A 12,721-nucleotide genomic window follows, 5' to 3' on the forward strand; every position below is an offset into this window, starting at 1 on the left:
AGACGATAAAGGTCAGCCTTGTCACCATCGAAAGGGCAGACTTTGTTGAACGAGAAGGCTCTCGGTCCACACGGCCCATGGACACTGGAGGCAGCTGCTCCCGCGGGAGCATTTAGGCGTGAGCGGGAGACAGTAGGGAGGGTCGCGTGGGCCTGGCTAGGCCCGGCCCCTTGCACTGCTGGACCAGGCTATGGGGCACGTCCCCCACGGCGCCGGACACACGAAGCACACACTCCCGCACCTTGCCAGCTCATGGAGGATGACCTGCGGCCTCGGTGTGTCGCTGGTTCATGGAGGATGACCTGTGGCCTCGGTGTGTCACTGGTTCATGGAGGATGACCTGCGGCCTCGGTGTGTCGCTGGCTCATGAAGGATGACCTGCGGCCTTGGTGTGTCGCTGGTTCATGGAGGATGACCTGCGGCCTCGGTGTGTCGCTGGCTCTCGGGCCGCCATTGCCATTCTTGCAGCCCCTCCCCCCGCCGAGCACACACTGTGCTGAGCACGCTTCGTGCTCTTAAACCCAAGTCCCCCGCACGCCAGCCCCCAGAGGCGGGCGCCAGGACAGCCCACATTTCACCAAAACAGAAGAAGTTAAAGGGACTGCCGACCGGTCTAGCCAACGGGTGAGAGCCGGAGCTGGGATTCCACTCTGGTCAGTCGAGACCCCAGAGCCACACCGCTGAGCCAGGCCCGTGCCCCCTCCCCGGCCCTGTGCACCCGCTTTCACCATTGGCGATTGGTTCTCTCCATTTTGGTGAGTGATTTTGGGAAGCATGAGCCAAAAAAAGCAACTTTGCCTACTGAACAGATTGCTAGGATCTAATATACTTAATCAAGTATGTGACATTCCAAATGGCCTTATCCTGTGACCATATCACGGAGGTTACACGAACGCACTTCACAATTTGGTCAGGAGGTAACAAGCCAGAGAGGAAGAGGGAACACTGGTATATTCCATTTCCTTGATAGAACAGTTAAAGTATACAGTTTTAACTCATTTCCTATGCTTCGAGCCTCCGGAATAATCACTTTCCTGTATGTTCCACGCATACCACATTAAAGTAGAACGTGCCTGAGGATAAGCATCGTTTAGAGACTTTTAAAAAGGTTTTATTTCTTTGTCATGAAAATCATATACTCTTTGACACAGGCATGTTTGTGTTCTATATACACCAATAACGTGATTTATATATGCGAGAGTGTATCAGGCATTGAACTATTTGAGTTTTTTTAAATGAGCAAACCCATCAAAGAATCCATTTCAGAAATGCCGCTTAGACTCAAGATCGTCTTAAACTCCGCTTTGCACATTTTCCTAACCTTCTCTGGACCCCTGGATTCCTCAGCTGACTCATTTGTTAAGGGCCCATTCATGTTCCCTGGGGTCCTTCCCTCTGGGATTAATCAAAGAGAACATAGGCATCTCTATCAAGTCCAAGCCTAAGGGGAGGCAGAGCCCATCTCATTTGTGTCCGGTGCCTACTGACTTAGGTCCCAGCCGTGTGGCCCTGCACTTGTTTTCATGGCCTCCCTAATATCCCTGCTTCTTAGTGGCCAGAGGAGTGCTCCAGACTGGGGAGCCCGAGCCATCACCTGCCCTCAGCAGCTGTGTGGCAATGGTCCCCGCTTCAGCCTTCAGCCCCAGTCGCCATGAAGGAGAACCTGAGGTCTTAAGGCTCGCACATCATTCCCTTGGAGCCAGCGTTTTTGGGCATAACGGAGGGAAAGCCCTTCCGGTTTTTAGAGCTTCCCCCCAACACACACTGAGCTTCAGGCCTGGGGGTCTAAAGGAAAGCGGAATGTGTCCATGCCCGAGAAGCAGCGTCCCACACCAGCTGCCGGGTTCGGTGACTTCTCCATGAGAATGCACGAGAACACGAGCCATAAACAAAGCCTTCCCCATTGCACCCAGAGCGCACAGCCGTGCTCCCGAGAGCTCCCCGGGCCTGGGCAAGGCCTACAGCTGGAACATGCTGGTGGCCTCCACGTTGTGAGAGGCAGAACAGGTCTTGGAAGCCTCCTCGGAAGACTTCCATGGACCTGAGACCCCCAGGTAAGGGAGGCAGCCAATGTCCCTCATGAGTTTCCAGAAGTTCCTCCGAAACTTCAGGCCAACAAAGGCATAGAGCACGGGGTTAAGGCAGGCCCGCAGGTAGGCGACAGCCTCTGTGATGATGATGGCGTAATGGAAGCTGGTCATGGTGGAGTACTCCCAGTTCGTGCTGCGGATGAGCCTCACGAGGTTGAAGGGCGTCTGGGTCAGTAGGAACACGGCCACCACCAGGAAGATGATCTTCAGGGACTTGTGCTTCCGGAAGCCTCGGGCGTGAAGCAGGGTCTTGATGATGACCGAGTAGCACACCATCATGGCGAGCAGGGGCAAGAAGAACCCCAGCGTCATCTGGGCGACGAGAACTACAGTGGAAATCTCTTCATTTTGATAGCCACAGACAAGCTTGTCGAAGTCATGGACGTTGCCGTAGATGATCTGCGGCAGGGAAACCAGCAGGGAGACCACCCAGACGAGCAAGCACATGGCCTTGCCCCAGGCCATCCTCCTTGCCTGCTGGTTGTAGGCCTTGGTGGCCCGAACCACCGCAACGAAGCGGTCCATGGTGATGCAGGTGAGAATGAGCATGGACGTGTAGAAGTTCAAGGTGTAGATGCCTAGCAGGGTCTTACACATGACCTTGCCAAAGACCCACTCGTGGATGCTGGCGTAGGCCCAGAAGGGCAGAGTGCAGACGAACACCAGGTCAGCCAAGGGCAGGTTTATCAGGAACACGTCAGTCAGGCTCTTCAGCTTCTGGTAGGAGACGTACACGATCAGCACCAGCAAGTTCCCCAGCAGGCCGCAGATGAATACCACCAGGTACACAGAGGGCAGAAAGAACTTGCCGAACTCCAGGAAGCCCTCGTGCCCCTGGCTGCTGTCATTGGAAGTGTTGAAGAACACAGGGTCGACGTAGTCATCCTCCATGGCGCGCGTTCCCGTGAACGCCTGGGAGGCAAACACAGCAGTTACAGGCGGGGCCCGGCACAACCCTCCTGCTCTCCTGCAGTCCTGTTGCCCCACTTTTTGGGAGCAGATAGTCCTTTCCAGAACCCACCTATGTTCTGCTCAGCGACAGCACAGTCCTGTGTACCAGAGACAGCTAGTGCTGAGGGGGTGGTTGCTCCAATGGCATGAGGGACCCTTAATTAGCCCTTTAATCATAAGGCTCGCACCCACCTGGGAGAAAACATATAACCACCCCATGCACAGCCCAGAAAATCTGGTGCCAGCTGGTCTCAAAAGCAAAGGTCCCCATGTGGTAGGATTGGAATGGTGACCTTCTGGAAGTACAGAACTGCTTTGTGGTGGGCAGGCTTGCCTTCACCTGCCCGTGCTGTGCCTCGCTTTCTGTTAAATTAGAATCCTGAACTGCTCTCTGTGGAAGCTAAGGTGCTTATCCCCCCACTCCAGGGCGGGGGGGGGTCTCCATTGAGGTGACCTCCGGAGACCAGAAGGGGTTTGGAGGATGACCAGAACTTCTCTGCCTGGGTAGACAGTCCATCCTGTCTCTTCTCGCCCTCCACTGCCTGGATTTAGGTGTGCAAGAAACCAGGCATGGTGGCGGAGCCAGCCACAGCCGACCACAGCCAGCCCAGCCTGCCCCTTACCGCCTGGCACACCCTGTTCCACCACCAGAGCCTGGCTTCTGGAAGACTTCCTCATCTTCGGGAATCTTTTGAAAGGAACCCTTTCCCAGAAGGGAACATTACTTTAGCTGGTGTGACTGGCAGCTTAGGCCCAAGGGGTCTCCTTTAACCAGTGGAAGATCTGGTTGAAATGGGATGCCAGATGGGCTCCTGCAGGGGGGGCTGGGTCCAACCTCACAGCAAGGTTTGTAGCAACAACCCGAGAGCCGCCCTTCCTGCCCAGGGCTCCCAGCCTTTCAAGGCCATCCCTTCCCCACGACTGTGCTGAGGACCACAGACAGGACGTGAGGGTGAGGTGCTGTGGCGTGGGAGCAGGGGCAGCTGTGGCGGGGCTTCGGGCCACTGGTCTGTAGAGACTCAGCCCACAGTGCGGCTCACCACTGGTCACCCAGGGCCATATCCTGCTAGAACCTTAAGAAATCTCCAGAAAAACAGGCATTTGGTCTAGCAAAGTCAGAATGTCAACTGGCCAGACGAGGGCCTGTCCAAGGAGAGATCACGTTCTCCTTTCTAATCTACTCGAAGACTTTTTGTCCTGCCTGGAGATGCTGTCAGCCTTGGCACTGCCCCCTCGGTCCTCACGGGGACAGAGCGCCCTTCTCTCCAAGGAAGGACCTCGCTTCTGGGATGCGACTGCTCAGTGAAAGGTCCCTGCTCTTAGACCGCAGGATGTGCGATGTGGGAGCGCGACAGGCCATCTGGAGTCCTCAGGCCCCACCAGCTCTGTGGGCTGCTGGGTTAAGTAGGTCAGATAAGGGCATGTTTGTGTTACTGCTTCATCGCTTGGACAACAAAACGAGCGGCTTTGCTCGCCTTCTGAGTAATATCAAGTATCCATTCCTGCCTGACTTACCCTTGCCTGTTTATAAGAAAATCCTATTACAGCTGCTGCTGGCACATTAACACTGATGTTAACTGGCTTCCCCAAAGGGCCCATCAGGTCCATAACTTGTACTAAGTTATGTTATGCTGGACAGATTGAGGCCGCACAGTTCTGTGCAGATAGACTAAAAATTAGTTTCCCTGTGGGGCGCCTGGATCTGTTAAACATCTGACTCTTGGTTTGGGCTCAGGTTGTGATCTCAGGGTTGTGAGATGGAGCCCCACGTCCGGCTCCCCACTCAGCATGGAATCTGCTTGGGATCCTCTCTCCCTCTGCGCTTTCTCCTTGCTCGTGCGTACTTTCTCACGGTCTCTAAATTAAATGGGTAAATCTTCTTTTAAAAAAATCAGTTTCCTTCTAGACATGTTAAAATCACTCATTTCTTTATCTTTAATAGCCAAAGTCCTATGTTGATCTATGCAGGGTTCTTTAATTTAAAAAAGAAGTAATATATTCAACTTTGGAAGCAGTGCAAATGTCTAATAATAATAAATAAATTAGCAAATTGCAATTCAGACATAAAATAGAACACGACTCAGATGTTTAGGAAGTGCTTTAGATGGTTCTGGAGAAAGCACTACATGGACACGACTCCGAGCAGCGGAGGCACAAAGTCAACGTGCACCGTTAGCCTTGGCTGTTACTGCCACAATGCACAGATGACCAAATGGGTATAAAAGTGGTCATGGTGCTTAACTTTGATCGCAAACCCTTTGAGAGACTCCTGAAACTGCACACATTTTCCTCAGAAGTAACATGCCTACCTGCCTTTCGTTCCGAGGGATGCCTTTCGTCCCTTTGAGTCCCTCTTCCACGTATTCTGTGGACCCTTGTTTAAGAATCCACGATGGCTGGGCGCCTGGGCGTCTCGGTCAGTAAAGCATCAGACCTTTGGCTTCAGCTCAAGTCATGATCTCCGGGTCCTGAGATCAAGCCCCACGTCGGGCTCTCTGCTGGGTTTTGGGAGCTTGACATTCCCTCTCTCCTCTTCTCTCTTTGCCCCTCCCCCCCCAAAATTTAAAAAAAAAAAGAATCCACGATGTTTTGTGATTTTGATGATGTATATATTTATATTTATATATTTTAAAGTAGGGTCCATGCCCAAACGTGGGACTTGAATCACGACCCTGAGATCAAGAGTTGAGCTCTACCGGCTGAGCCAGCCAGTAAAAATGAAAAAAAAAAAAAAAAAATGCCCAGAGTTTATCAGCAGTTTGCCTCTAGCTGTGAATTCGTGAGGATTTATTTCCCTTCTCCCTTTATGTTTGTCTATCTTTCTGAAGTTTTTGCAGTGGTCTATTGACTCACATTGGGAAAAGAACTGAGACAATCATCTGAGAGCCTGTATTCTAAATTATAATGCAAAAGAAATGAAAACCAAGAATCAGAGATTATTCAGTGAACAGATGTGGTGAGTGGCTAGACGCTCCTGTCCCCCTAGGAGGGCAGTACCAATGCCATCAGCTTATGAGCTTTCTGTGCCCAGAGCCATGCTAAATCACTTCACAGTTCTCGGGTCGTGGAGCGGAGGTAGAATTCAAACCAAGAGCAGCCTAGCCCTAAAGCCTGGGCATTTTTCCCCCACACTACACCGCAGGCAGGGATCAGAGGACCCCAGCAGCCTGAGGTTCCTACCTGCCTTTTAACTCTATAAACAAAAAGATAAATGACTCACCGGCGAAGAGACTCTGTCAGTTTGTCCTAGAAGTGAGCTCGTTCGAAGCAGCAAGGTCTGCCTCTGTCTCTCTGTGATGTGGTCCGTGTTTCCGTTGACTGCCTTCTGAGAGCCCTTGGTTGGTGATCGTAAGAGACCCAGCCCTACCCACCCCTGCCTTGTTCATCAGAATCCACATGACCAGCCTGCATCTGTGTAATTTGGGGGTCAGAGATAGGAAGCGGTGGCTTTCACATCCTGCGCTCCCTGCTGCCTGACTATGGACGTAATCACCTGTCAGGACCTCAGAAGGTTTTTATTTGTAAATGAAGGGGGGGCAAGAAGTAGGTCTGGCTCAGGCAGCCCACTGAAGACTCATGGCATTTGTACCGTGACATCGTTTTCTTCACTAATCATGTCTCTTTGGAGCCATTGGGACCTGTCAAGCTCACAAAACCCATGTTGTGCCCCAGGTTTGGGGTATGCCTGCTGCTCCCGCGTGACAGCCCCGGAACCTCACAGCAGCCCTGCAGAGTAGGTACTGTCCCCATTTTACAGGTGGAAACACTGAGGGCCCTAGCCGAAATGGACAGCCCCGCATGCACACAGCTAAAAAACTGGCACTTCCAGGAAACAAACTGAAGTCTCTCTCGTCTCCCGAGCACCAGAGTGCTGCTAGGGGACAGGTCAGCCAGGTGGACACCTAAACCCACATGACCCGGAGTCCTCTGGCTCCCTGAGGCTGTCCTCACTCTTGGAACACCCCAGGTACTGACCACCAGGTGACAACACAGTTCTAGTTGTTGGTCTCCCTGCCCCAGGAATGCTGATGCTTCTGGGGAAGAACGCCCCGGAAGGCGGGAGCTAGAGGGACGCTGAGGCAGGCGCCATGAGACTCTGTAGAGTGTGCACCTCTGGACAGCTGGTAGGTGGACGCAGGGGCCGATGGACAATGAACAAGTGAACGGGCCGAACCAAATGCTGCAGGGCAGTGGGCCAAAGCACCCATCCTCTGAAAGAGACCTTCTAAGGCAAGACACCCCTTCAGAGTGAGCCACCCTTTCCTTTTGGAACCTCTTGTACTTCGAGAGATGAGCTTTTCTAGGGACAAGCCAACTGTGTCATTTGGGGTCAGTTCCAGAACAGAGTTAGAACAGCCTGAGCCTTGTCAAACATGATCACGTGACCAGGACCTTGTGTCTTGGAAGGACAAGTACTCCATGGGAAGCAACGGGTATTGCCCTGGCCGCCTCCATGACCATGTGTGGGCTCACGGGGTGGGGGTGAGGGGCAGGTTCGTGTGTCTAAGAAAGCATGGCTGTATTTGGCATCACCATTCTCCAGCGGAAAGTTCTCCACTGGAAGGCTTGCAGCCAGACCGCAGGAGGAGGAGGGAGCCACTCACCCTCTGGGGGCCAGAAGCTTATTTCAACCACTTCACCTAGTGCCAGTGTTATCTTCTTATCCGCCAGTTCGTAGCGCTTGGTGTTTCAAGGGCATTACTTTTCTTTGAAACAAAACTCTGAACTTGTCAAGGGCAACAGCCCAGCCACATATCTTGGATTTCCCCTGGAATACTTAAACGTTTTCTAACTAGAACTGGGGGAAGGCTAGATGGGAAGCAGCAGCCACGCCCGTTGTGGGTTTATCTTGAAGTCAGAGTGCACTGACCTGCCCACTTTTCCAGAACCCCTGATGTTCCTGATGCAGAGCCCCAGGCGGGACGTCAGTCCCAGGACCCAGGATGGAGGCAGTTCCTGCTGCTGGCAGAAGCCTTGGTGCAAAGCGCTGGCGGCTGATGGGGGCCGTGGAGGATGAGTTTGGACCAAAAGCCTCAGAAAAAGAGCCCAACCAGAAGGCAGCTCTGACCAGAGCTGGGGAGGCGCGCCCCGTGCTGCCTGGCTCTTGGTTCTGAGGCTGGGCATGTGGGCTTGGGTATTGTGGTCAGACCATGGTTACTAAGTACTCAGAAATCAAAATACCAGAAGTGCTCTTCATCACTCCGGTTTTGAAAGGCAAAAAGGAAGCCAATGACTGAAAGAAAAACTACCAGGAACTTACTTTTAAGAGTCGAATGGGAAAACGCCCCCAGAGCCCACAGAGAGTGGGCACCGTCCCACTCAGTGGCCCTTGAGTCCCTGCATTGTGGCTGGTGCCACTGAGAAGCCAAATGGTTGGCTTTTCAGAAAATTGTGATGGGTCTGAGTTCAGGTGGCCCCGTGAGGCTGGTGGCTGTTGTACGGGGCAGGGTGTTGTAAACATAGAGCCATCTGCTGACTGCGCTGGCCCCTGGATCCTGGGTAGTCGGGCGAAGCAGCCCTTCTCACTGTGCTGCTTGGCGAGGCCGAGGAGCAGCTGGAGTCCTCCGAGGAAGGCGGTCACTAAGACGCGCGGGCCGGGGTTGCTTCCTAGGCATCCTTTCTTCCTCTGCCGACCCAACAGCCTAGGATCTGCCCCTCCCCACCCCCGGCAGTCTGCAGGGCTGACGTGGTACCGTAACTACATGAAGAAGTAGCTGAGGCATTTCAGTTTGCAAGAGGGAGCTGTTGTAGATTCCAGCCATGGAGACAGGGGACCCCGCCCCGTCCCCCGTGACCCCTCATCCAGGCAGGCACAGACCCCTGCGCTGCATTGCTAGGGACTGGCTCACCATCCGCCTTGTCCGCGGACACCGCTTTATCCCCACGTGGTTCTCAAATGGAGCCTTGTTTATGTCCTCTGTGTGGGGACTTGTGGGACAGAAAGCCAGCTCACTGTCAAGGATGTAATCTGGACGTTGACTGATCCTAGACAGTGTGAGGGGCAGGATCTGTGGGGGTGCCGGGATGACCAGCCCCAGATGTGTGCTCCCCAAGACTAGGTCAGCTCTCCTGACCCCGGGCTCAGGGACGGGAGCTCAGCAGGAAAGGGTGACATGCCATCAGCGGTCACCATCGGCAGCTGGAGGCTCACATGGCCAGAGCAAGGGGAGGAAGGAAGGGCGCTGTGGGCGCACAGAATGGGTCTCAACGTCTCAGGAAAGCCCCCCAGTGGCAACAGAAGGAAATGGTGCTGGCAGGAGAGAGGGTGCCCCCTAGTGGCCGTGCTTTTGTTCCCCGTCCTTCCCAAGCTAGTTTTCCGTCTGCTTTTACCTGACTACCCAGGGGCGTGCATGGGGACACGAAAGCAAAGCAGGAGCCCCGTGATGCAACACTGCCCCTGACAACACACAGTATACTGTTGCTTAGGCATTTTCTATTCAACTTCTTCTAGTGTGGGTCATGGCTTCCTAAATTGGTTTGTGACCCACTCAGTGGGTCGTGACCCAAGATTCGAAAAGCCATCGAGAAGAAACCCCTGTGCCTCTAATCCTTACCCTCGGCACACATCACCCACCCACGCCCGCCTCGCTGGGGGCCTCAGCCAGGGCCGGGAGAGGCTGGGGACCTACCCTGGGAAGCACCTACTTACAGGTAATGAGGGCTTGTCTGTCATCATGGCCAGAGAGGGGGAGCTGGAGGAGGAGAGGGGGTGACGGGTTCCGACATCTTTTCTCTCTTTGCCGGAGAAGGCAAGAGAACCAACCACAGCTTCAGAGTCTGTTCCGTCGAATGTTACTTACCTTCCTCTCATACGGTGTTCGCACTTTGCACAAGGATGAAGGCAAGTGACCTGAGGCAGGCCTAAGTGGCCTTGGGCACATCTTGGCTCCTCAGGCTCCCATATCCATGGCCGTCAGTGGGTGGGGGGCGGGTAGGTTGATCCCTTGATCAGCGTCTCACACTGATGTTCTGTGATTGTGTTTCTCCTGGGAGAAGGAGGGGGGATCTGGAAGCCCGTGGTCTCAGGAGCCGTGGGAGGAGGTGAGCAGGGAGGAGGTCAAGGACCGGGCTGGGGAGGAAGAGGAACCACGGCCGGGCTTGCCCTCAGTGGCAGCGGGAAAGTCAGGCATGTTCTTGGTGCGCGCTCCTTGGGAGGCCTGGAGAAGGCCAAGGGAAGAATCCTTTGGAACCTACTGCTTTTTTCAGGCCAAGCATTGAACTTGAAGCAGAGCCCGGAGTCCATCTGATTCCATCTCCTCCACGTAGAGAAGGGAGAACCTCAGAGGAGGGATGGGCACCTAGAGTCACCATTAGTCATAAACCCAAGACTGGAACCGCCTGGGAGAGAGGACGCCACCAAGAGCCACATGGCCTCTCCTGCCCTCGGGAGCCCCAGGGAGCTCCAGCTGGACAGACAGAGCCCCCAGGGCTCAGGGCTCCCTGTGCTTAGCCCCCGAAGGGTGGGGTGTTTGTGAAGATGGGCTTCCCCACTTACTGTGGGCTGAAGGGGACTGCCCAGACAGGCCCAGCCAGGCAGTGGGGTGCCAGTGGGTGTCTGGTGATCCCGTAGCCCTGGTACCTCCCCATGCCAGCCCCCACAACCACCCCCTTACAGCGGCGCCCTGACAGCAGAGTCTCACCCCCCAGTGGCCTCAGCATGACAGCAGATGGGAATGGGACAGGGACAGGGGAGCTGAATGGCAGAGAGACTGCTGGGCCTGGCGGAGAGCAAGCATGACATCGGGCCTGGTCCAGTGACACCCTGTCTTGTGCTCAGTGCTTTCCCAAGAGGACAGAGGCCTCTCTCTGGGCAGAAAGACCCTGTAAGTCTGTGGTGGGTGTGCCGCTGCTGATCCCGTGTCTGCCACTCCATGCAGGGCTTGGGGGAGTCCTTATCCTTCAGGGACCTCTGTCCTCTCTTTGGCTTTGTCAGCATTCCTCTACCCTTTTCCAAATTTCCACGTGTTTCTTAGCACATGGCACTTACACTGTTTGATTCGTGCAGGTGGCAGGGGCCGAGCCACTCCATGCCAGTCCTGCAGGGTAGGGACAGCTCAGCTGCTGCCCACCCCTACTTCCAAGTGATTCTCAGTCTGGGGGAGACAGCACCCGAAAGAGCGAAGTACGGCCCGGCGTAAGGAGGGCTGTGACAGACGGGGGCCCCAGGGGTGAGTGGGAGGGAGGAGCAGGCCAGATGGGAGCGGGCTGCAGGTGGCCACGTGTCGGCCCCAGTCGCGGCCCCAGACTAGTGGCACGGGACTGTACCTGCCAGCGCACTGTGACACAGTGACACATGGGAGATCTTCCCGCCCCCACAGCGGAGTGACAGCTGGGATGGGCTGAGGGGAGCCTCACTGAGTTTTGCCCCCTCTGCTCTCCCGCTTTCTGCCACCACACGGAGGGTCCCCGGGGCCTCAGGTGGACGTTCGGGTTCTCCTGACTGGGGAGCCTTGGGCTCAGACTCAGGACGTGGACTGTGGTAGATCATCTGTAGCCTCTCCCCGCAGGCAGGTTGGACACTCCAACCCGTTGAGGGCAGTGAAATACGAGCAGCGGGTACTGGGGACCCCTTCCCAGCAGAGGTGACAGCTGCCGCTCCAGGCAGAAGCTCTGTGAGCAGCAGCGGCCGCTGGGCTGTCCTGAATCTCTGGTGTCCCCAGGGATGGTGTTAGGTTAGGTCCTGAGCCCATGCGAGCGCAGGAATTCACCGGGGAATCCTACAGAGCCCGTCCCAGGCTGTGGGTGGTGCGCCACACAGTCCAGACAGCACAGTCACGGCTGCACTCCCAGGGGAGCCATGAACGTGGTGCCTAAGTGCGTGTGAAGGTGGTGGAGGCAGAGCCGTCTGAGCACGAGGTCTGGATGCTTGCTGCTGGCCACCAACCTTTCCTGGGCTGCTGTGTGTGTGTGTGTGTGTGTGTGTGTGTGTGTGTGTTGCCGACTGAGAGCCTTTGCCAAGGGGGAGGGCATGCCGGCATCAGTGTCTAGCACAGACCCGGGCAGACATCTCTGGGCACCACAGTGGGAGGGGTGGGGCTGGACTGCGTTCACTCGAGTTCCCTTGAGGGCCTCAGAGGTCGGGCGAGTGTCTCCGGGGCTGATCTGGTGAGAGCCCAAAGGGTACCTGTCAGGGGAGGAAGGGAGGGAGGCAGGCACATTGACCTTCCCCAGAGACATGTGGGGAGACCCCTCTAGGGCAGTTGAGAAGGGGTTATTGTGACATTTGGGAAAAAGCTACGCTAGGTGGGAGATGTTCCTTGTTAACAATTGTCCATGAGGCAAATGGTTCTTCTTTTCTGGACTCAGTTTCCTCTGACCAGGCCTGGGGCACTCGAGCTGGTTGGGCTTGAGGCCCCTGAGATCACATAAGCCCACTGGCCGAGCCAGCGTGGGCCTTTGGATGGATGGTGAGCTTGAGTCAGGGTGTGGGGCACTGGCTTGCGTCTCCAGAGCTGCCTGGGCGCCCGTGTCCCGTCAGTGAAAAGGGGGGACTGCAGTCTGCCTTCCCAGAGTAAGCAGTTCAGTAAGCGTTTGAAACGTTCCATGATGGAATAAACACGAGCGCTGGAGTTCAAATCCAGTAGATGTCTTTGCTGCCAGGCCTCCTAGAGCCTCAAACTCATGTTGCCGTGTGCTGGGGCTCTCTGAGAGGGAGCATATGGTGCCCTCCGCCCCTGGCC

The 12,721-nt window shown here is 55.2% G+C and overlaps 2 protein-coding genes across 6 annotated transcripts in view; one reads left to right on the plus strand and one right to left on the minus strand.

Annotated features, from left to right (window-relative positions):
* FYCO1 (FYVE and coiled-coil domain autophagy adaptor 1) overlaps positions 1–12,721 on the plus strand; it is a 71,670-nt gene that overhangs the window by 43,398 nt on the left and 15,551 nt on the right. The gene's annotated exons all lie outside the window — the stretch shown is intronic.
* On the minus strand, positions 1,090–6,459 carry CXCR6 (C-X-C motif chemokine receptor 6). 2 transcript variants are annotated; one of them, XM_013060543.2, is made up of 2 exons: positions 6,262–6,459; positions 1,090–3,002 (listed from the first exon to the last, which is right to left on the minus strand). In XM_013060543.2, the coding sequence occupies exon 2, from the start codon at positions 2,979–2,981 to the stop codon at positions 1,959–1,961; it is 1,023 nt and encodes a 340-aa protein (XP_012915997.1). In that variant the 5' UTR covers positions 2,982–3,002; positions 6,262–6,459; the 3' UTR covers positions 1,090–1,958. The 2 variants fall into 2 exon arrangements, with proteins under 2 accessions (XP_012915997.1, XP_044936770.1); XM_045080835.1 differs by lacking the exon at positions 6,262–6,459 and adding an exon at positions 5,351–5,546.

Source organism: Mustela putorius, unplaced genomic scaffold, assembly GCF_011764305.1.
Source record: "Mustela putorius furo isolate JIRA1106 unplaced genomic scaffold, ASM1176430v1.1 tig00000095_pilon_pilon_pilon, whole genome shotgun sequence".
NCBI classification, from domain to species: domain Eukaryota; kingdom Metazoa; phylum Chordata; class Mammalia; order Carnivora; family Mustelidae; genus Mustela; species Mustela putorius.